The sequence below is a fragment of the Nasonia vitripennis genome, chromosome 4 (genome assembly GCF_009193385.2).
Source record: "Nasonia vitripennis strain AsymCx chromosome 4, Nvit_psr_1.1, whole genome shotgun sequence".
In the NCBI taxonomy this organism is placed as follows: domain Eukaryota; kingdom Metazoa; phylum Arthropoda; class Insecta; order Hymenoptera; family Pteromalidae; genus Nasonia; species Nasonia vitripennis.
Window position 1 is genome coordinate 30749114 of NC_045760.1, and position 24382 is coordinate 30773495.

At 42.0% G+C, this 24382-nt stretch overlaps 2 protein-coding genes and 1 non-coding gene across 12 annotated transcripts; 2 read left to right on the top strand and 1 right to left on the bottom strand.

Annotated features, from left to right (window-relative positions):
• The first annotated feature begins 211 nt into the window (after positions 1 to 211).
• On the top strand, positions 212 to 8941 carry LOC100121744 (protein bunched, class 2/F/G isoform). 5 transcript variants are annotated; one of them, XM_031930775.2, is made up of 10 exons: positions 212 to 1244; positions 1393 to 1461; positions 1603 to 1728; positions 3230 to 3586; positions 4088 to 4603; positions 4694 to 5243; positions 5333 to 5702; positions 5796 to 6103; positions 6520 to 6571; positions 7629 to 8941. In XM_031930775.2, the coding sequence occupies exons 4-10, from the start codon at positions 3427 to 3429 to the stop codon at positions 7815 to 7817; spliced, it is 2145 nt and encodes a 714-aa protein (XP_031786635.1). In that variant the 5' UTR covers positions 212 to 1244; positions 1393 to 1461; positions 1603 to 1728; positions 3230 to 3426; the 3' UTR covers positions 7818 to 8941. The 5 variants fall into 5 exon arrangements, with proteins under 5 accessions (XP_031786635.1, XP_016845321.1, XP_031786636.1 ...); XM_016989832.3 differs by lacking the exon at positions 1603 to 1728; XM_031930776.2 differs by lacking the exon at positions 1393 to 1461.
• LOC100121725 (E3 ubiquitin-protein ligase UBR5) lies at positions 8737 to 24371 on the bottom strand. Of its 6 annotated transcripts, none has more exons than XM_032599328.1 (23): positions 23411 to 24371; positions 21872 to 22072; positions 21278 to 21623; positions 20817 to 21079; positions 20579 to 20742; positions 20094 to 20290; positions 19625 to 19893; positions 19080 to 19504; positions 18705 to 18997; positions 18071 to 18626; positions 16591 to 17992; positions 16161 to 16492; positions 15335 to 15737; positions 14734 to 15100; positions 14317 to 14653; positions 14004 to 14233; positions 12652 to 13914; positions 12381 to 12566; positions 12187 to 12309; positions 11674 to 12112; positions 11265 to 11598; positions 10812 to 11190; positions 8737 to 10718 (listed from the first exon to the last, which is right to left on the bottom strand). In XM_032599328.1, exons 1-23 carry the CDS (start codon positions 23470 to 23472, stop codon positions 10506 to 10508), a joined length of 8784 nt encoding a protein of 2927 aa, XP_032455219.1. In that variant the 5' UTR covers positions 23473 to 24371; the 3' UTR covers positions 8737 to 10505. The 6 variants fall into 6 exon arrangements, with proteins under 6 accessions (XP_032455219.1, XP_001605335.2, XP_016845319.1 ...); XM_001605285.6 differs by having other exon boundaries at positions 14734 to 15082; positions 18702 to 18997; XM_016989830.3 differs by having other exon boundaries at positions 18702 to 18997.
• TRNAK-UUU lies at positions 15988 to 16060 on the top strand. The gene has a single exon. It is a non-coding gene; the product is annotated as a tRNA-Lys (tRNA).
• Positions 24372 to 24382: the final 11 nt, after the last annotated feature.

Sequence of the window (24382 nt, forward strand, 5' to 3'; positions counted from 1 at the left end):
GGCATTCCACCCTCGAAATTCGCGTTCAGGAGGCAAAAATACATAGAAATAACCTTGGTGATCCACTGGCCATTCAAGTCCGACGACAAGTGCTCAGCGCCTAGGACTACTTATTCGGAAATCCTCAAATCCATCCTGTCAAAGTGTAGCCGCCACAGTCGCAAGAGTCCGCCACTCGTCCCATATTCGCTCGACTCAACACACATTATACACATCTCTCCACACCTCCTACACCCAACAACAGGCATCAGCCTGCTGTTCTCTCTGTCTGTCTCTCTCACTCTCTGGTCGGCTCCGTAGAATTTTTTGACCTCTCGGCATCATCGGCTCTCTCTTGTCTCCGGCGCGCGGCCATTTTTAAACTCCATCCGCCACTCTGCAAAGAGGGGCGACGAGAGAGAGAGAGAGAGAGCGCGCGGACATAACCTCAAAATTCGTGTGGAGAGGGAGTATAGATTCCGCGACGGTGTAATACAGTGCGTCCTCGCCGGCTGGAGTATATACGGCCGCTTATACATCGGACTCGCGCGTTCGCGGTTTTAATAAAGCCTATATACGTAAAAGTATAGGCGACAAAAAAGAGAGACACAGTGTACGGAGTTGTATATACCTATATAGAGTATAAGAAGAGCGAGAGAGAAAGAGAAAGAGTAATGTGGAGCGGGTCATCGCGCAGGGGCAGGGGCAGTCGTATCATCGGATTCCGGGGACCGTCCGCCGATATATAACAACCGCACGTCTCCTCTATACCTATATATACATATATCACAGACGCCAGGAGAGAGGACGGCACTCAGCAGCAGCAGCGACGATTATATATATATATATACACACACATATATATATATGTGTATGTACACGGGTAGACGCGACGCGTGTGTATACAGCACACGTACACACGTACTACACATGTGAAGGACGTCAGCCGCCGCAGCAGGAGGAGGAGAAGTGAGTGAGAGAGAGAGAGAGAGAACGATTTTTCGGAGAGCCGAGAGAGCAGTCGTCGCGACAAGGACGGAGAGGAGGAAGTCATCGTGTCGTCTCTCGCGCTGCTGCTGGCCCGACTACGTGAAATGCTGGCCAACTGTCAAGCCCGTAGTGCAGCCGTAGGCAGGTTAGCCGAGGGATAGAGCTCTGTGTCCACCTCGGCCGTCTACAGAGGGACACCCACACACACACAGAGACGGAGAGCTCTCTCAACACACCACACTCACACACGTTGCGGACAGTTCGGCTTAGGAAGGGTAAGTCAATCGCTCTTTCTCACTCTCTTTCTCTCTCTCTACAGTTTCTACGTGTGTGGGAGAGCGAGAGAGAGAGAGAGAGAGAGAGAGGGGCAGTGCACTGTAGAGCGCCGGAATTAATGTTATTACTCACTGCTCGTCGTCACAGGAAAACATCGATTTTCAAATCACGTTCGCTATCACTGCGCCGAGACGCGCACGAGGAGCTGCTGCTCAGGTTGGACAGGTTTTCTTTTCTCGTATACTGCTGCTCCTCCTCACTCTCTCTCTCTCTCTCTCTCTCTCTCTCTCTTTTTTGTCTGTTCTCTCCATCCTTCCTTTTGTTGGCCTGATGTGTGGGTGTCCCATTGTCTTGCAGGATGTACCGTAAGCTCGCTGATGTGTGCTTGCTCTAAATGGTTCAATTGGCCGAGCTTATTGAATGAGGTGCGAGGCCAGCTTTCGAGACTTGGAGACAGGTTCCCCTCGACTGGATAGGATGTAGGTGAGAGAGTGAGATAGAATCGATCGAGGGATGTAGGATTACAGTAGTTCCATAAGGATGGGTCTTGGTAGCAAGTTTCGTTCATGTAGGATGCTTTTGCGAATTTACTTTTTAAGGACTACTCTTTTTTCCACTTGAAAAGGTGCCCGTAATGTCAAAGGGTAATTACTGGCTGATTGTCCTGTGTCGGGCACCATTGACTGTGTACTTTCATATGTTGGATTTGGTTGCTATGCAGACTTGTACAGTGTATAATGAAGTTCAAAGTGTTGAGACAAATAGGTTATTTTGTGGTTGAGCCTGTGGCTTTTCAAAGCTGAAATGTCATTAAATTGTGGATGGTGATGATTTTTTGTGGTCAATTAACGCTAGACATTGAGATTATATGGCTACTGTGGCTCTGCAGAAATGATCCAGACTTATTCTAGGAGGAAAAAAAAACTTGGAATTCTCTGGATGAGTAACTATATTTTAGAAAGTTCCAAAGAATTTCGTGCATTCCATTCTTCGTACTCATAGAAATTTTCATTATGGTGTAATTGTGTAAACAGTGCTGTTCTCTGTTGTTCTTTAAGATTTGTATGTGTCTAGTTTTAGTTTTATTTTTATTTTGCCAAATGAAGTGAAAGATGTATTAATCGTGAGACACGATGGTTTCAGTTCTGGATCAAAAGTGAGGTTATGTTTTACTGTGAACTTCAAAAATCAACCTAGATCCTTTGATTGTGTACTTTACTAATATTTATTTTAACTAGCTTTAAAAATCTCGGGCAGTATTCAATTAGTTGGTCAAATATTTGTTTAATGTACTTTATATTTTTTATTCTATTATCCACCTTCTGTTAACGTATTTTGATTAGTTGCTATACGAGTGATATCTATCAATCTTATATTCCACTCTGTAACCCTCATAAAGTAATATCACTAAGTTAATCTTTAAAATTCGTAGATATATGTGTGATATCAGCTAGATTCGATCTGCGTATCCTCGTAAAACATTTGTCAAATGTGATATAACTTTTACATAAGAATTCACAGAAACCATTAGTTTTTTTCTCATCCATATTAGCATTGTGGATTGCAACCAGAAGTCAGAGTGATTTGCATATAAACGGTTTTACTAAATACATATCCTGATTTTAACATTAAACGATTTGCATTAACGTCCAGGAACTTAATTTTCATACGAGCATTGAATCTGACCAAGGGCTTTGCCAGAATTACAATACGCAGAAGTTTACAGTTAATTAGACCTAACTCTTATGTAAATGATTTATTGTATGTGATTCACATTACAAGTTATACGTATGAATCATAGCTTTCAATTGATTGATTGCCCTGATAGCACTTTTCAACTACCTCCTCCCAACAATCACTATTCAAACCACATCGCGTCAATACTGCTAATCCGTCCCAATCTCTACCCCCCCCCCCCCAATCAAACCGTAAAACGAAAAAAAAACAATGATCCGATTAACCAACGTTTCTTCTTTCTGCGCAGGAAACTGGACCGTCCTCTGAGGATATCATCGGGGTCGTCGACGCCGAAGCGCCGCAGTTGCGGTGAATCATCTTCGGGGCGAGATGTCATGTCTACTATGCGCTCCAGCCGAAAGTCGTTGCGGGTGTACGAAGCAGCAGCAGGTGTATCGAAACTGGAACGTCGCTTACTAAGGAGCGTCGAAGGTCTGGGCCGAGATGGCGGACAATGTCCTTAGGAAGCCGACGACGACGACTACACAGCTCAGTAAGCCGGCTGACGGCTCCGGACAGATGCCTGCACGCAAGATCTCCGCGCCGGTACACCGCACCACCACCGAGACGATACGGCTTGGCGAGCCTATTATCGACAGTCCTGGTGAGATTCGCGCGAAAGAAATGTCGCTCGAGTTTGATCGATTGCTGTGTTATTGATTATTATTGTAAAATTGAGGAGAGGAATTTGTTTTTCGCCTCCGCGTGAGTATCGACAAAAAATTATACTAGTGCATTTTTACGGTTGATTGAATTATTGTTCAAGATCGTATATTTATTGAGAATTATCGAAAGTAGGACTGCAGTGAAATCGCTCTTAGACATGCGACGCATCTTGCCACATTCGACTGTTGCTACTTGACGGATGCGAGGTAAACTTTTCCTCCTTCGAACATGTGAAAATTCGCGTTTGTTTTTTAAAGAAAGCGTAAACACTTGGCCGCGGCGATTCCGGTATTGATACTTTAATCCTCAGCGGTATTGCCAAGTCAGCAAGATTAAACATCGTACCGCATTTTCAGAAATCGACAACACAAGCGAGAAAACTCGAGTAAAGAACTCGTCGTGAGACGAAAAATTAATCTCAATTTAACCATGATTGTAGGTAAAATCCATCACCATCACGGCCAGTCGTTGAGCTCGATGCCGATCCCGAGCGGCAATTCGACGCCCATCACGCCGAACAACGCCGCTCAATGTCGCACCAAGAAGACCTCGTCCTTTCAAATAACCAGCGTCACGGTTGGCTGTCGGATGAGCAACGATACTGGCGAAGACTCGAACGACGATCTCGACGAGTCCCACACCGAGGATAACAGCATCGAGCATTCGCGGATAACCGATATCGAAACGCCGAGCTACTCCGAGGACACCTTCTCGAAGGACGACGTGTTCTTCAATGCGAGTAACGCCGCCTTGAGTACCGCACCAGTCATACCCACGAGCTCGCAATACGGCCTTGCGATTGTACCCTCCTCCGAGGCGAACAACGCCAATAACTCGACCAACGACAGTAACATCAATACTCTCGACATCACCTCCGTCACCGACAACAATATTATCAACTTGTTGTCGAGCAACGCCAAACAGGATGCTGATCTTAGAGAAGTTCATTCTCACGGTAAATACTCACTTGTTTTTTATTACGAATTTTAGAATTTCATAAACCCCTTCAACGGATCTCATCTGCTGTGTCTATTTCCAATTGCAGGAAGGAATGAAAGGTTTAAAGTAGTAAAAATCGAAAGCACAGAGCCGTTTAAACGCGGACGATGGACATGCATGGACTACCTGGACCATACGTCGGTGAATCAGCCGACGGCTATAAGCACACCCAAGGTGTCCGACCCGAACGAGGTCTGTATATCGTACGGTGTGACGGACGCCGGCATCGTTGTTCCAGACTCAGTGAACAAACAGCAGCAACAGGTCGTCGACGACAAAGGTATAAGCATCGATGCAAATGGGCCTCTGCACCAAGAAGTGCAGCCGCCTCAGCAACAGCAGCAGCAGCAGCAACATCCGTCGATAGGCGCCGGAGGCTATGCTGTACCGGCACAGCAACAGCAGCAGGTGCCTCCGCAGTACTTTCAGTCGTCGGCGTCTCAAACGGGACCGCAGCCTCAGCAACAGCAACAGCAGCAAACGACTGCTCAAGGTGCTACGTTACCGACCAATCTGCAGTCAACTCATCCGAACAATCTGGGACAGACGCAGAGTATGCCTCAGGGCTCTATTTCGATACTCACGCAACAGGGATGGTACGGCTCCTTTGACTTGAATTACATTCGAGGTGCTATCTTCTTAGGATAATGAGTTCAGATAACTAAACATAATGTACACTTTTCAGTCCTGTTACGCAAGCCAATAGCAACGTGGCAGCACCACAGCAGTCACAGCAAAATATCGCACACCCAAGCGAAGAGACGACGTACGTTCCGGTGAATTCGCAAGGCCAGACGATACCGCCGCAGGGCCAGAGTGTCGTTACCTCAGTCGCGTCTCAGACTTCTCAAGCCCCGAGTATTCTCGTGCCTCAGCAGCAACAGCAGCAGCAGCCGCCAACGTCACAGCCGCAGCCGCAGCAGACACAGATCTCTGAGCCGATAGCCGCGATGCAGGGGATGCAGGGCATGCAGAATATTCACAAAGTTCCTCAGCCTAGTGCAGCACCGCCTCAGCAGCAACAGCAGCCCCCACAGCTGCAACCGCAGTCGCAGGTGATTATACCAAGAAATGCTGTTGAAATTTCTTAAAGCCATGGCTATGTTGTAAAAAATTATAACTTTGAATCTATTACCAATCTATTCTAGGTGATGGCACCATCCGGACAAATGCAGCCAGGACCTCCGCAGCAGCAGGCGGCGACCGGCGCAACAACCGGTGCCTCTGTGCAGATGGTCGGTGGTATGCAGCAGGGTAATATAGCGTTTCACCAACAGCAACAGCCACCGCCGCAGCAGCAGCAGCCGTCCGACCAGGAGCAGGACTCCATGTCGGGGATGGTGGTAGCTGGGACAACAGCTGGCCAGACCGTGGCCACCGACGTCGCGCTCCAAGAGTCGCTCGCCGAGGTTACACAGAACACAGATGACCACCAAGCCCACGAAGATAACGAAAGGTACATTTCTACGAGTTAAATAATACCATATACAAGATGACGTGGTTCGATCATATATAACAAAATGCTCGCTGTTATTTTTGTAGTTTATTTTTTATTTTAACTCATAAAAATTATACAACTTGAAAGTTAATATACATTCTTTAAATATTCAGTCACTTTACAAGTTTTTTCAACATTTGCGAATTTCAGTGCCACCGATTAGTTGAAATCATGAGCTACTGGTTTGAAAACTTATATATTATTTCACACAAAATACCTAAACGACTATTATCTATAGAGTAATTTGTACAGATATCAAAATTTTTCATATTTTGTGATACTTGACTCAATCGGTAATACAACGATTTTTGCTTCTCCCTTGAAGGTACTTAGCAATAGAAATGACAATTGATTGTAATTTGTTTAATTTACAGTATGTCGGGGACAAGTGCCGTAGCAATCGACAATAAAATCGAGCAAGCTATGGTAAGTACTTAATCTTTACTACGCTTCTAAGCAGCTGTGGGTGCATGTTTTCTATTATTATTCGAGTGATACCTTGTACGACTATTGATAGATTTTGATATTCTTAAACTATTATGCAACAGAAAAATTTGACTACTGTATTTTTTCTTCGAAGTATCTTCTTACAAGGTTCTGATATTTTTTTAATATACAACTTCACTTCGATAAAACTATAACATCAAACTTTATATTACATGATGATTTGTGCGTAAAATAAACTTTTAATATTCGGATCAACATGTATTTGTAACCATCGTTTTACTTTCTAATTATAGTAATGAAAATTGTCTTGCGATGGGTATCGCTCATTTGAAAAAAAATTAAAGCTTTCACGTAATTTTTTAGGAGATTAAGATTGCATTATTCAGATTATTAAAGAATATCAACATTTTTGTTTCACAAAGTCTTTATTTATAATTTTGTGAATCAAAAATAGTAACATATCTGTAACATGCAATATCGCCTTTTTTATTTTCTGAATAAGAATGCAGTATAATCTATCTGAAACTCTCATTTTTATCGATCCAAAATCGTCATTACGTGTTGTCTTAGTAATGAAACACGAGAATAAAATTATTATGCTGAGATGCAAGAGTCGATTGCCCATTTTTCATAATTTTCAATATAAAAGTGTGATATATTTAAAGTATATAAGTATCTATTTAAAAGTAGTTTGAGAATTAAAACTAATAAAATTCTTCTATAGTAAATATTCGCAGTATTAAAAAAAAAAATAAAAATCATATAAATACGTAAAAAAATTCGCAATGTTCATATTATATGCTACATATCAAGTTACTTAGAAACCTATAGATTCGTAAAAAATTCTTGAAATGTTCATCTAACAATTATTATTAAAAGGAATTGGTCATCGCCGTCAACTTTTGCATCCCTTACACGTTTCAAATAAAAATTTCAGATTACTTAGCTTACGATTTGTCTACAAATGTAATATGTTTATATCAATATTAATAAAACATCACACTAAAGTAAAATTTCGATACGTTTGTGCTCGCAGGATTTGGTGAAGAGTCATCTGATGTTCGCTGTACGTGAAGAAGTCGAGGTGCTAAAGGAAAGGATAGCCGAGCTGATGGATCGCATAAATCAGCTAGAGGCGGAGAACTCGATCTTAAAGGCTCACGCCACTCCTGAAACCTTGGCTCAGCTAAGTCATCCCAACAACAATGCGGGAAGTGGTCAATAGGTAACCGCTTGTACATAAGTTTCTCATCGAAAAAAAATACCCCTCGTCGAAGTACATAATGGATAATATAATTATTGTATATAACTTTACGATTTTTAGAAATTTATAAATAATGAGATTTATTATATTATACATAATAGCGCGTTAGTGAGTTTTCCTCTGTTTTTTTCTTTCTCTCTCTTTTTTTAAATAAAAAAAAAATACGAATGAAAGAATTAAGCACCACAGTGAAAAAAGGACGACAGACCGAACGAATTAAATGATACAACGTGCGTAGATTATTTTTTACTGTTTCAGTTTATCGTTTATAGGCAAGAAAGAAAAAATGGAATTACATAATTCGAGTATTGTGTAAAAAACTTCCGATTTTCAATTAAACACTGTTTTTTATTATTATTTTTGTTTTGTCTTTTTAATGTAATAAAAGAAGAAAAAGCTCTCGCTGCGAGTCAGCAAAAAAAAAGAAGAATTGCGAATTTAAAAGTAAGTGAAAATGCTTTACTTTTTTACTGTAAACCATGGACACAGAATGAGTGAAGCGATTTTTTCAATACAATTAAAAATTAAAAAAGTAATAAGGCAGCTAGAAGCCAAATCCCCATTATTAATATCGTACCATCGACTCTACCATGAATCAACATTGGCTACAACAAACGAAAGAGACAACAAAAACACCCGATTTAAACAAGATTAGAAAAAATACCAAAGCCTTAAGTAGACACGAAATCCGTTTATGAAATCAAAGTTACAAACGCGAATTTTCTTGAAACAAAAACTCCAAAGAAACCTAGGATTCCGTATGTAATGTATAAAAGAAGAAAAATGAGAAACTCAAAATTATCGTCGAATGATTCAATTCATTTTTTTAGTTCTTGCATTGAGTCATGCATTTATTTGAAATTCCAATGACGTTTTCGTATTTTAGCTACACCTTGCTTGTGTAGAGCTATTTTCCTTTTATAGGATGGTGCGTAACATAAGTAATAATAAAAATCATTGCGCGAGCAAACGCTTATTTGCTCCCGATATGTACGCGAAATGCTTTCGAAAAAAATTCGCATCCTGTTTACATCTTATGTTACATTATTACACGCCTAATAAAAATTTTTAATTGTAAAAAATCACCAAGTTTTACTTTATTTTCATAATGTGATAAATTTACCGGAATGCTGTCCGGTCCTTTATTACCAACATTTCAATTTTTCTATTCACTTTGAGTGTTGCTATTATTTCAACGAACGTGCAGTCTTTCAACTTTTGTGAGTGATGATTTATAAGTAATCAAGGACCTATGATCATCCGCAAAATTATTGATTGCAGAATTAGGGTTTGAGACTTGAAATGTCAAATGAAGGATAACAGTAATTTTTATTTTATTTATATATATATATATTCTATAATAAATTTAGAAAATATAACTTAAACTAATACAATGTAAAATAAATTGATGATTCGGCGTCTGCGAGTAAAATCATTTTCTTTATTTTGTTTTTGATTAAAGATCAGACCTACAATTTTTATAATACAATATTAAAGCTCATACAAGTACAAATTTCTCTCAAAAACGAAACAATAGAAATGATTTACTTAGTATTGTATCCTAAAGACTGCATATTCGTTATAATAACAATAATATCTTATCCAAGTATTAAAGAAAAATAGAAACATCGATAGAACAAAAATGTACGGCGTCCACCTTAAACCGATTATAGGTATATTTTGAAAAACCAGATGAAAGCAGAGACTTTAGATCCACTTGGAATAAATCCCTTTTGATTTTTGCGAAAATTTTATTACTCCGGGCCACTATATATAAAGGCTAAATATGACACTTTTCTTTAAACTTAAAACCTTAATATTCAGACGAGAAGCGATTTACCGTACAACGTATACGGTTTTTGAAGAGCAATAATGTTCAATAATTACACTTTATAAATTTATAAATGTTATAAACTTTTCCTAGGAAGAAAGCTAAAGAAAGTAAGATAACAACGTGTAACCTCATTTTATCATGTGTGTATGCGTTCCTCCACGTTCGTTTCTTTTTCTTTTGTTTTCCATTCCGAAGACGAGAGGATATTTGGGAACTTGCAACGTTTGCCATTTCGAACTTAATCATTTAATCGATGAATAGTTATCGAAATGAAACGTTTACAAAACGAACCTTAACACTTGTAATTTTCTTCAAATAATAAACGATCGAGGAAAGTTATGGATAGATTTAAAAATTGCATATTATATCAACTCGAAGACCAACGTAGCCTAAGAAGATATGGCGATAAGAAACGATTTTAATCGTTTTTTATCTTACTTGATATTTATACAAGAAATATAATATTTATATATCTTTCATATTATCATTACACATTTACGATCGTAAGATATTGTATAGTTCCTTATTTTCAATGTTTCGTTCAATTTCTTATCGCCATTCTTGATTTCCTCGCGTTATTTTATGGTCCCCAGGCATAGGAGAGTACGCGTTAAATTCTCAACTTTTGACTCTGAAAATCTCTCAGGGCAACAAAAACATCGAGTAAAACTTGTCTCTTGTAACGATATCCACCGATTAAAAGGAGACTCAAAAATTTGCAAGTTCCCTTGTGTTCATATGGGATCATGTGAAGGGTAATTCATAGGCTTGTAAGGGATGAGGGCCGAGAGAGCGAGGATCATCGCTTCATCTCTTCAGACGAAGCCAAAGTTTTTCGTCTTGATGGCGAGCAGCAGTTTGTGACGTAACACGTGACGCGAGCTGTACAGGGGAACGTAGAGGCGCGATATGCAGGTGTTAGCCGTAGGCAGATGAGCATCGTCGGCTGGTCGGATCGTGACGCTGGGCATTGGCTGGAAGCCATCCTCGCTGGCTGGTAACGCCGGTGAACCCGTCCAGAAGTACACCTATGAAAGATTATTTTAATTGTTACGATCCCACAAATTGTAACTTTTTTGAAAGTACGAATTAAAGTAGCTTAATGTTACTTATTTACTTACCAAATCTTGTCTTTCAACGTGTGACATTTTTTCGACGATAGACCATAACCAACGCTTGAACTTGACGAGCCTGTCCGTAGGTTCGCCGGACTCGTCGTTAAATGACGTATATGAGATAAGCACCGAAACATTAATATCACCCACGCCATTGAGAAGGAGTCGCAGATCTTCGGATGTAAGGCCATCGAGTGCACCTTCAGGCAACACGTCAAAGACTCCTTCTCGCATTGCTTCGAGTGCCTTTTCTTGCACCTTGATCATGCGCACTTCAGCGTATTTGCGCACATAGTCGTAGACATTACCGGCCGTTACCTCTATATCGCGACCGTTCGGTACAAGTTCGATCGAACCGCCACCTTCCTCGGGACACAAGTCAATGCTGCAAAGGCAAAGAAATTTATTATAGATTCACGTATAGAATTTTACGTATTCGGCTATTCCTAAGTAACTTACCTAAACGTAAGATCTAACTGGAACAAATTGCTGCTGTCCTTGGTCTCAGCGTCTACCACTAGTTGCCGAAGACTTTCGTAAATGACGGCATCGAAAAATGCAAGATCGTGGAACCTTATAGGCCTAGCCAATATATATTTGAGTACATGTCGATTTAAAAATATTGGACAAAGCTCGTTCTGAAGCAAACACAAGCCTATCAATCGTCCGACATTCCTAAAAGCGTTTAGTCTTTCGTAGCTTCCTCTTCCCTGCCTAGGCGTGTAAAATCCTCGCTTTCCGGGTGCATAAAACAGCGGTGCGTTATCCTCCGTATCATCGATAATCGAACTCTCTAATGTTAGAGAAAAATGTTATTAATATTTTTTGTTTAACATCCCAATCTCTAAACAAATTTCACATGACTTACCTAATTGTTTTTTCTTAGTAGCACCACAGCGTTCGGTCAAACTGAAAACATCGAGATCAAGAAGTGCCTCACTGGCCAAATCCTGATTGTGACTTTGTATGAGCTCGAATGCCTCCTCGACTTTTTGTCTGAGAGACTCCTCCGACGCCAGCAACATAAGCAGTTGCGCTGGATTCATTTCCAACAGCATACCCGTGATTTTCTCGGCGTGAGTTGGTCGCAGCGCGTAGACTTTCGGGTACAACCGATCGCCTAGCTGTTGCTGATGCATCGTCAAATGGTCGTTGTTGGCGTGAACAAAAAGTGGTGGGTGAGCCGTGGACGAGGAGTTACCAGAATTGGAGGAGCTGCCCTCGAGTGACGTCGATGGGTGGAACGAGCGAGCCTCGAACGATAGAGCTCGTCGGGATTCGCGGCATTTACCAGACGAACGGGGATTCTAAAAAGTACACATTTTCTTTTTAAAGCTGCTTAAAAACTCTTTGACAAAATATCAAGAAGGCATTTTCTTACTTGTCTACGAAGATCTCGGTCGCGTTCTCTGATTTTGAGTTTTTGTAAAACGTTGTACTGTGTGTATTTTGAGCCTACTTGTGCTGCCTCTAGTGGCGGTAGTTTTTCATTAGCCAACAGCGCCTGCAAAATAATTCAAAAAATGTAGCATTAACAACAATCCAAAAATCTGCCAATAATAGACTGGTACTTACCTCTGCTATCGCCGTATAAAAACCTCGCGCGACACCCGAACCCTCTCCAGGTTCGTCTTTAAATGTGACCTTAACACGATTTACAGCTAAAGGTGGCGTATTAGATGCTCTTCTATTATACAGATTATACTGTGTATTCAATTCTTTCATCGTCTGAACAAGAAGTTGCGTCCTGTCGCGTTCCACCTAGAAAAACAAATTTCGTTTACAGCCATCCGATTACTAGTCATACAAGATATCTCATAAGATAAAACTTGATTGCAAAACTTACTTTTGACAACGTAATATCTTTCTGTTGCGAACTCCTGAGCTTCTCCATGTCTCTGCGGAATTTTGCCTCCTTGACGGGAAACCCACCGAGTTCAGAAACAATGCTTCCAGCCTCCAAACCTACGTCTTCCATAAAAACCCGCCCAAATAAGTCAAGGGACAGTCTCCACCTGCCCAGAAGAATGTTGTGCGAGATCTTAGTGCCAATGTTCGAAACCTGGGCGCGAGCAGGCGTTGACGGGGCTTGATGTTGCTGCTGTGGAGGATCTGGAGCTGACGGTGCGGATTGACTACTGCTGTTGCTGTTACTACCCTCGACTGTTTCGTGGGCCGATATTTCTTGAGATGCGGTAGGTGTAGTGGCAAGGTCGACAACTTCTTCATTCGCACCGACCGTCTGAGAATCGGTCTGCACTCCGCTTACTATGACTTCCGGGACGACGACGTTCGATTGTTTATTTATACTGTTTTCTGAAGAACAGCTCCCACTACTGCTGCTGCCGGCACGAACTATGACACTGCGCTCGGCTTTGCACTGAACATCTTTACTACTACCAGATTTTGGAGGACTACTGCTGCTGTTACTATTGCTCTCCATCTCCATGGGTTGGTTGTTAGGCGAAACTATGATAGGTGCTCTGTCGGTCTGCTGTTCGACCACTGCAACAGTTGACTGGCTCTGTTCGTTTGTCTGATTATACGTTTTTTTACTTGGTCCTGGTTCACCAGCATCACTTCGTCCAGCATTAGCATTCCTTCTATCCACAGCTGCACTTGTGGAGCAACTATTCCTAACAATCTGCTCGATTTGTCCCAAGATTAGCGTTGACGAGTTAAGACTACCCTCAGCGGTTCTCGTCGAAAGTCCTAGTCTCGTGGGAAGACCTTCAAGTACATTAGCCCCAGATCCACTTGCTGTAGTGCCAGGTGACTGTCGAGGGACCCCAAAGAGATCCTCGCGACGCGAATGAGGTTGCAACAGATGTGGTTGATCAGCTAGAGGCAAAGCTTCGGACATGACTGTGTCGAAGGGGTCAAGCGGAGGGCAGCCAAGGCAAAGCGTCGAGTCTGAGCGTTGGAGGAATGGGTGTTTGCGGCCCTTGGCAGCACTGCCGCTGTTGCTCTGAGGACCACCGGATAATAAACCGCTGCCACTGGCTGAAGCACATGGGATGTTCAAAAGATCTGGATAATCAGAATCTGTCTCCATTGAAGCGTTAGCGTGCAGAGTTTCATCGTCTCCTTCCTCGTTATCATTTTCATCCTGAATGAAAAACAAGATTAGTTTTTGTTTTAACGGGGCATGCTTTATTTAAGATATCTGATAAAAGTTCTTGTTGAAATATGCCTCACCTGATCGTTCCAAGTGGTATCGGTAGTTTCTTTCTGCGATTCTCCTCTTGATGAAATTGGTTCGGACAACGATCTCATGTAGTATACCAGTGCATCAAAAACGTAAGCAACATGGCGTAAGGCCGACACATCTAATACAGGTAAACTGTCTCTATGTTCTCCATTGTGAGCTCGCATAAGGGACAGGCAGTATGATAAAAATTCGCGTCTTGCCGAGTGTGCATCTCCACCTACAATAAAATAATTGAATGCAGAATTAATAAAGCTCAAGCTATTACAATGCTTTCTTTTAACGCTAGAAAATCTCACTCACGTTCTCTACTGCTGCGAGAAGTTTCGCCAACTCCAGTAAATCCAACGGTCAATCTCGTCGATCCTTGAGTTGTCGAAATATTAGAAGTAGTAGTGATGCCGCTACGGGCACTGCGACCAGTGCCGTTATTCTGAAGTGACAGAGACAAAGCAGCAGAGTTTAGAAGACCAGTAAAATTGCCACCCGAGAGGGATGGAGCGCTATTCAACGGGTGCTCTGGATGGGTAGGATCGGCGCTACGAGTTAATGAGACACCGAAACGCAACTGGGCTTCAGTGGCATCCATTACTGTTAGTAACCAGTCCCAGGTTGGCTTAAGGTGTTCTTCCAAGTACATCTGTAAAAAATATTTGAAAGATATAGCATTCAAATAGTCTCATTCAACATTCATAGAGGAAATTAAAGCACTATATGTACCTGAAGACTGATAGCATCGAAGAAAGTAACTTCTAGAGTTCTGGGCAGGGCGGGTGCAACCACTTTGTAGTCTTGCATCATGGTCAGTAGATCGGCGATCTGTCTAATAACAATTCCAAAAGCTCGAGCTAAACAGCTGGCAGTGGTGCCCATGGTAATAGGTTCTTGAACTGCAGCGACCGCCGAAGTGGCTGTTGAACGTCTCAGAGATGACGGATCGATGAAGACGAGGTTGTTTCCACCCGCGACACGTAGTCCAGCAGTTCGGGTGCTCGACTCACGATTGCGAATGGCCCATTGCATCGAGACGGGCGCCAGGTTGTTACGGTGAGAATGGCCAGTTGATCCACTAGAACGGAATACATTTCTTGTGGATTCAAAAAATGTATTTGTGGTAAGGTTAATTTTTGTTCTGTTTGTTTAATGATTGGCTGCTGAAGCCTCGAATGTTTATAGTTTAGTTTTGAGATGTAATTCTTGATGATATTAAACATTTTCTTACGAAATGCGTATTGGCGGAATAATATTCAGTTAGTATGCATACAAAATTAAAGACATTGTACGAAACACATGATAAAGTTTTACAAAGATCAACACCTACCTGCGTCTCTCCAGCTGTTCATCACCAATCTGAAACTCTTCAGTATCTTGCTCATCGGTCTCTCCTGCTTCGCTCTCATCGTCCTCTTGTTGACTGGACTCTCCAGACTCGTCCTCTGGATAGAGCAATATCGAGTTCATTCCACCGTCTGAGCCGGCAGTAGCTCCGGTTTGTACACTGCGTTGGGCCGATGCGGCATCTTGGTTGCTGTGGTTGTCATCAGAATCAGACTCTGTTTCAGCTTCTACCAGTAAGTCGAGCTCAGTATCGGATTCGCCATCACCAGCGGGTTCTTCGCCAACGCCACCTGCGTTTCCATCAACCTCGCCGAGAGGTTGAGTGCTTACGGCAGCGGAAGATTCCTCTTGCTCACTTATATCACCGTCTAGATCCATTGGTACTTCTGTAAAATAAAATTGTTTATTTATTGTTAGTATTTTTTGTTATTAATAAAGAAGAGTTTTAGATTAAAAATGAAAGCTTTCAATTGCGTTTTTTGGAAAATACACACATCAGACACCTCAGACATATCAATCATTACTAATTATAAAAATGTTTATACAAAAATTTTGTTAATAATATTACAAAATATTGTTGAAAATATCATAAATGGCGCCACGTTCTTAATATGCATGCAAAAATTTTCTATCGTAGCTTGGGTAGCTCAGTCGGTAGAGCATCAGACTTTTAATCTGAGGGTCCAGGGTTCAAGTCCCTGTCCGAGCGATTTTTTTTATTTTTTTTTTATTATCAATTTAATAATGGTCAACACTTTCCAGCCATAGATACTTTTGCATTTAAAAAAATTGAGCAAATAAAAAAATACCTTCGCCGGGTTCAGTGTCATCCATAGCCGAAACATCTCTGGCGATAGCTATACCGTTGCTACCCGTTTGTGCTGTTAGCGTAGTATCAAGACTTTGTGAGGCAAGACCACTATGCGGTATCAACGGCTCGATTGAAAATAGTTCTTCTGAACCATTAATTACTTCGATGGCAGAACTTGTTAGGGTAAACGGCGCAGTTGGTCTGGCAACACCTAGACGAACTGGCGCAATCAAGGAATCGGCAGTTTCGCAAAGTTCTTCTACTGCTAGTTTGATCAGAGCTTGGAATATTCGGCGACACTTCATCAGTGGCTGAGATGCCTGGCTTGCACTGAAAAAATTAAATTAATAATACGTTATTAAAACCATAAATACCAAAAAGTATAGTGATTTCTAATGAAAAAATTTCGAATAGATTTAATAACTCACCTTCTTCGCTTAGTAGTGTTAGGAGCCATCTCGATGGTAAATATGACGAAAATCCTGGCAACAGATCTGACGAACCTTCTCGCCACGACGATTGCCTCCTCCTGTCGCCCAGGAATACTATCATTCTGAAGCTCGCGTATGAGCGTAGTCAACAAGCAGTCCAGCATCTCAGCACTGCACTTCACCAACAACGAGTGCGTGAATTTATCCAACAACGCTGTCCCACTTTGTTTGCAAGACTGACCCTGGTCACCGAAAAGCTGTTCACTAGTGGATTCGTGCACACCCGACATGATAGTGCACTGTACCGCCGACCAGTCATTGAGCAAACGCTCGAGAGCACGACGACTGAAGCGCGGTGGTTCTAGATCGTGATCCGGCATGTCTGAGTCAGCGCCCAGTCTATCAGAGGCTGGATTCTTTCGGTTGGCTGAAGTCGAGCGCTGACGCGGTGCTGAGCGGAACTGACGTTGCTCGACAGATTGACGTCCGACGGTTTGAACAAGAAACAGCAAAATTGATTCACCTCTTGAATTGATTTTGGTAGCAAGATCGGTACTTGTCACAAGCCTGCAAAGCAGGTCATATCTAGCGCTCTGTCTTCCAGCAATGAGAGCTTTGCACTTGCACTTCTCCCAGCAGTCACAGTAGGCAGTGGGCGAGGTGTGCTTGAGTTTACAATCATGTCCGCGATGGCAGACCCTGGCGCACTCTGTACAGCAGCAGAGTGTGCCGGTAAGGCCGCAAGTGCGGCATTCGAAGATATCCTGATTGATGTGTTCATCGCCGGTCCATGTGAAGCTACAAGTGTCATTGCAGCAAGTGACGAAAAGAGGGGATAGGTCGGGACTTGCGTCAGCAGGAAGAATCATCGATGAGCAGTCCTTGAAATCTTTACCTACACGCTGAATTGTATCTAGAACTATAAGAGCCGCGTGGTAGGCACGCACTGAAACGGCCAGCATGAGAGGGGTCTGACCCTGTGCGTCTCTCGCAGAAAGCAGTTCCTTGAGATGTGGACCTAATACAGGACTCTCGCACATAAATTTCAGTATAAGCAAAGCATTGTTTCGTCTCTCAACGGAATCTATTATGTAAGTATTATTTACGGCAGATGCGCTTTTGTTCATCATTGAAATACTGGTGGCTCCGATGCCAAGTAAAGAATCTTCTTCGCCTGAAGTGTTGTCAAATGCTTCAGGTGGCCAGCTCAATGTTGGGATTGGCTCTTCGATCGGAGCGGAATTCGTATCTACGGTATTAGTCACCAATTCATGCTCAATGCCTTGCTCAACTTCTTTGTTGGAAGTAGGAGCACACATGTTAATACAGGCGTGAAGAATATTACGATTGCCGTCACAACGTTCGTTGAGAATTGATTGCATTTGAGCTACATTTGCTTCTGAAATAAAATAATTTCATCAATAAATTTTGTATTTTTACATCTACTTACTAATGATTAACTGAAAAAGATTCTTACTCAAGTCTTGCTCCAAATTGGCGAATACTTGCTTAACGCCGTCATAGTCACATCTTAAGATTCGAGGCATAAGCAAAAGATTGTCAAACACAAGGGCGATAACAGCTACTTGATTTTTAAGATTCATAGAAGGAATACTTGGAATGGGAATGGTCGAGGCACCAACGCAAAGCACCGGTGCGAGATCCAGCCAATTGGGATCGCGAATTGCATCCGCGCAGTCTTTTGCGATGGGATAAATAGTATTATTGCCATCACGTAAAATCATTGAACACTCTGTATTCTCCCCGGCACTGGTGAGACTGATATTTTGCGGTTGTAGGCCCAAAAACGATGAAATGTCTGATGGAATGTAGCAATCTTGAACATATCTTCCGGTACTGAGATTATATATCACGTAGCTTAATTTACTTCCACTGCGCAATATTGCGTGTATACCCTGACCATCAGTGGCTATTGTCAAGAGATTTTCATTAGAGCCTTCAGCAATATTGACGCGTCTTGGAGTGCGTTGGAAACAGTCTGGAGCTCGAGAGCTCATCGATGATTTCATTACCTGAAAAATTAAAAATTACAAATGTTAGAAAAACATGAATTTAGACAGTTGAAAAAGTTTTTAAAAATGGCGTACTACGAGTTCATCCTTCCTGAGAAGTCTACAGTCAGCTAAAAGCTTAGTTGGCTCTTCGGCCGTCGCATCCTTAAAATCGGAATTGTTGAAATCTTTGTCCTTAGCTTCCTTTTCCTTTTCTTTTAAATCTTTAGAGAAAAATTTAACTGCCACATAGCAGCCGTCAACTTTGATTACTTTTCCTATCGGAAGGGTTTTAACGTCTTCTACGAAAACTACATCTTTTAAATGCCAGTCTTCTTCGTCTTTTCGGTCGGCATCTCCTTCACTTTTTGGCGCCATGCGTTTTTGCCGTTCTGTAGAAATAACACAAAATTAAACATTGATCACCGAAAAAAGTCGAGTAATAATTCGGCATTGCTTTAAATTCAAACTTACTGTGGCTAGTCGTGATACTGCCAGTGTCGCTGCAAGTGCTAGACGCAGGCGACGGTGGAGGCGGCATATCAATCCTATCAGCCGTTTCTTTATGGCTCGTTTTGCTGCTACTGTTTGACGATCCATTTCCATTTGTTTCACGCTTATCGGTAGCGACATTGGGCGGTAGTATGCCGGCCGGTAAAATTTTGAAACGACAAATGGCGTCTAGGTTCCAAACTGCCGACAGAAGTTGTCCCACTTTTGGCACGCCATTTGCTATTGTAAAGCCGATAGCTCCCGCCTGATAAATTGGACTATTTTTCATGCACACGTGGCTGCCGTAAGTTATGTCAGCGGACGCAACTGTAGATGGTCTGTGTTTCCTGGACTTGGCTTTGTACTTCTCCCATAATTTCATGCGCTGGGCGAATGGCAGCACACCCCTAGAAATGCAAATATTGTATCGTAAATATTTGAACTATGCGTTATTCAACTATAAATTAAGTCAATCTACTCGATCAATGGAGTAATCTATGAAAATGAAGGATAATCAATATACCGACCACCAATAGAGTGCTCCGCTCTCCAATCGGGCGACGGTGTAAAGCGCACAGGTGTGGAGCGAGACAATTTTATCTAATGTAAATTCAGTGAACGCCTGAGCCGGATGCTCCAATCTGGAGGCAACGTGTCCCAACAGTTCGTCCAGCCAGGTTGCCACTTTGCCGCTCTCGGTGCTTACGGAGCAGCGGATTGCTGTCGCAGATACGTTTACAATTTTCTCACCGGCCAAATTTAAGGCTATAGTTTTAGGATGGTGAATGTTCGGATTCTGAAAAGTAAAAAAAGTAAAATCAATTGAAGATACTCGCTAGATGTAAATATCGAATATTTTTTTATATGCAGCTGATTAACTTTGATTCCATGATTCAACTATGATTCTAACTATGTGCGCTTTCTTATCAGAAACAGCAACTGCTGCAAAAGTTATCAGCCACGTGATAATGACAGAACAAAGTGAATGATACTTACATCTGGATGCTTGAATGGCTCAGCATCGGACCATCGCCACTGATACAGTTGACCCGTAGACGAGATAGCGATCAGCTCGCTGTAAAGGGCAGCTATCTGAACGAACCGAGGCGCCGGTTCGCTGCGCTCGTTCCACCACTCGAGCTCTTCTGATATCCACAGTGGACTCTGAGACGCCAGCTCTTTCTTTTTGATATCTAAATTGAAAAGAAAATATGAACCCTGAGCTATTAAAACATTTTTTAATAGCTCAACAATTATTTTCAAGGGACTTGAAACCCAGATGATTTATGATTTACGCTTAATCTATAGGAGCGCTTAACTTAAGGTGGAAACAAAGAAGACTCGAAATATTTGAATATCTCATTTAAGATTCTAATTGATTAATTAGTGCAAAGTAAAAGTAGGAAGAAATTGCATAACCGATCACATACTCAAAAGTTAAGTTTTTGCTGAAAGGCTGCTTTTTATAGTTATCATCTTACCTGGATCCTTGTCCCAAGAATCTTTTAAAGCAGTTTCCAGCCAACGACGTGGTCCGTAGTACTGACGATCCCTCCAACGACTGAAACTGTCCCGATCTCTGTCACGTTCTGTTGATCGCTCACTGTCGCGGTCATTTCCAAGTCTTCGTGATGAACTGACACGGCTAAAAGATAAGCATCGAGAGTTAGTTAACGTATTTTGTTTCAAACTATGTTTCGTAAAATGAAGTCCACTTACTTTCTCATTCCTGGATAACCGAATACATCCTCCGGAAACATAGAGTCGGCATCAATGATAACTGAATGCTCATTACTAAATCCTCCATCTAACAATGATATAAGGTCCTCCGGTACGTAACTGTCAGCCGCGTCTTCCGCATCATCTCCTTCCTCGTCATCTCTTGATAGCAAATTATTTACTGCTAAATTTACATCCAAATTCGTACGCTGGAGTTCGCGCATAATCAAATTACGGCTTTTGCCTTGTAACACCACTTGAGCCTATTCGAACAAAAAAATACAATTATATAATATTAGAAACTGTTTAATAACTCAATATTATTCCAAAAAGCGTTATAGCTTTTGCATAACACGAGCCCGTAATACTTTTACCCCGAATTTACATAACAACAAATACAATGAATTCTTTCATAGTAAAACGAAATGCTTCAATCGTATGAAGTTTATAAATAATCTCACCTGTGAAATAAGATCCTCGGGTACAAACGGCGCGGGTACCGAGACTATCGGTCTGGAGCTGCTGCTGCTGCTTCCACCCATGATGACACCGGGTGGTCCGATACGTCCATTTCCGGCTGCACTACCACTACCACCTCCGGCACCACTTCCACCGCTACCGCCACCACGAATAGCTGAACTGTTGCGCATTATACGGGCGCGAGAGCGCGAGATGCCGGCGCGGCTACCGCTGCCGCCTCCTCCGCTTCCTCCGGTGCCGCTACCACCGGCTCCGCTACTGCCGCCACCGGTGTTGCTGCTGCCACTCGGTGCCGAGGACGAGTTGCCCACGTGACTTTTAGTTGTGCTGGGGAGCAGAGAGGTTTTGATTATAGCGGGGCGATTTTCATTGAGAGGTGATGATGACGATTTCACGGTCGTTTTAATGTTGAGATTATTGCGATACGAATTTTATACAGGTGATAATTTCATTCATTCTCGCCGCTTCGACGTTGGAGACGTTAGAAAAACGAAATTTGCAATTCATCAACTTGTCGTGAGATAAACTAATAAGAATTGCACAACTTGTTTCAACTATTTAAATGACATGCTTACTTTCTGCTTGGTTCGCTTTTTCGCAAATCCAATCTGTCATATAGAACTGTGTACGCCACACGGCAAATTCTGTTATCATCCATAAGCAAGCCAATGTGTGTTGGTCCAACAACAATCCGTTTAACTGTTGATTTGAGCCCATTGAGGGCTGGTGGTGTGACAAATCCATATCTGTTGATTTTTTCTGCAACCTCCTTCAATCTGAAAATATTGACAATTTGTTAATAAAAGAGTAGAATTGTTGCTTAATAAAATGAAATAATTAATAAGTGATGCCTAATTGAGAGTGGAAACATTTTGCGCCAACAGAATGCCACATCATGTTGGTGAATAGTAAACCAGTTAAAATTTCAAATTGACTGTTTATACTAAAACTAGTTGAGTTAATGATTGTGCATTAATTTGGGGTCTGAAATTATTGCTCTTAGAATTTTTTCAAGAGTGCATTACATCATAATCAAAAATATACACCCACTGTTAGTAAAAGGTTATGGCTAATGGCTAACTAATTGCAATAAATTTAAGCAAAATCTAAAATAATAGTGAAAAAGTTATTAAAAACTACTCATTTTCAATTTGATATATTTTCTATATAATATCTAATAACAGCATTGAAAAAACTTAATATCTGTGTATTATTTAACGTTTGTATTGATTTTATTCAAAGCAGTATTATGTCAGTTAGGTTAGAGAACTAAACCTATGTTTATGAACAAAAAACGGGTTATCATGTGCTCCTTGATATGAATAGGCATAACCATTTGCTATCGAAATGAAATACATTATACATAATAACTTAATAGTTGTTCAGTGCAAATCAATGGAAAAATCAACAAACATTACTACATATTGATTACTTTACAAAGCACAATGGGAGCATTGAAGTAAAAACTAGCTCAATCAAAGCTGTTCAAGTCTTTTATCGCATTCGGCAAAACTTTATACCAAACATATAAGAATGTAAAAATGCTCGAGTGCTGCTCAGCACTAATTGCCCTATTCGTCAACAAAGGTAAACAGAGCAGAACCAGCTCAACTTTCATAGTAAAATAAAGCAAGATTTGCACAATTGGTGCAACGGAACATGAATCATAAGGAGCCAGCACAGTACGTCAAGCAAATTGCACGACTGGTGTCATCATCGAAAACTGATAAGCAGCAGACACTGGCATAGGCCATCGATGACATGTGACCACTGCCTACATGCCATCCTTGAAAAATCATTGTCAGCCAGCTCCACGGAACAAGGGACAGCGAGAACCTGCAAAACTACCGACTCTCACCCGACGAGGCCATCATCGCACACGCGAGATAGCGCATGGAGACAGTGGGTTCCTCGACTCTCCGCACGCGAGGAGAGCGTATACCCAAGCACACACGCACACACACACACGCGTATATACATATATACAGGCATGCATAATGATACATATATATATATATATATATATATATATATGCAGGCACGCTAGCGAAAACACACAGCGCAGCGCATAGGCTTTATGTCCCGGAAACGCTACTACAGGGGCAAAACGTTACCTGTCGTTGAGCTGGTCGTCCGTCCCCGGTAAGGGATGGACGACGAAGTGAATGGAGCTCATGGGGTTCGTCGGAGTCGGTCGCCTCGTCTTCGCCGATTTCGACGGCCGGGCGTCGACGGCTCCTCGGCGACTCCTCGTTGTGCTGCTGTGCTGCTGCTGTTCCGTCGCGCTGCTCTGGCGGTACTTTTCCTATCCAATAAAAACTCTCTCGTCGTCTCTTCGTCTTCCGGTACTTATCGCACGTCTCCGTCGCCCCGTGTGTGACGAACGGCTATGATGCAGCTAGTTTTCTCGTGCGAGGGGAAAAAACGCACTCACTCGCAGCTCGATTTTCTCTCACTTGACGCGAAGGTTCTCGGCGAAACGATGCTCGGCCATGTCCTCCTCGGAAGAACAGCCTGCGAGCGAGTATAGTTCGGTGGTGTGTATATTGTCTCTCTCTCTCTCTTTCTCGCTCGAGGAGATGCTCAGATGCTCGAGTCTCGACTTCGCTCTCTGGACGACTGTAGTGTGTGCGCTATGCTTGACGCGTGTGTTGGTCGGGCTCGAGAGTGATCGCAAACTCATCCGTGCGCGGCTTCGCTGGCCTCTGCCGATCGGTTAAACTGTTAAAGAATGGAATGGACCGTTGTCCGTTGCAGAGCCGTTACGGAGAGGGCGTTCCGAAATACATCGGAATAAGGGAGCCGCAGGTTTGCCAATAGTTGATTTGAATTTTGGAATGCTCGGTGGTTACTGGTTTTTCGCGATGATATTTTTTGCGTTTGACCAAGTTTAAAGGAAAATTGTTACTTTTTAAATCATTCGAATGCAAGAACGGTATTACGATATAGTTCTATTTTTTAAATCAAAAAACGTTCAATTTAAAAAAACATGATGGAGTGAAAAATATTACTTTTTTTTTATTAATTCGCGTGATTTTTTATCGGCCTAATTTTGTAATCAATAAAGACAATATCAAATCCTACTT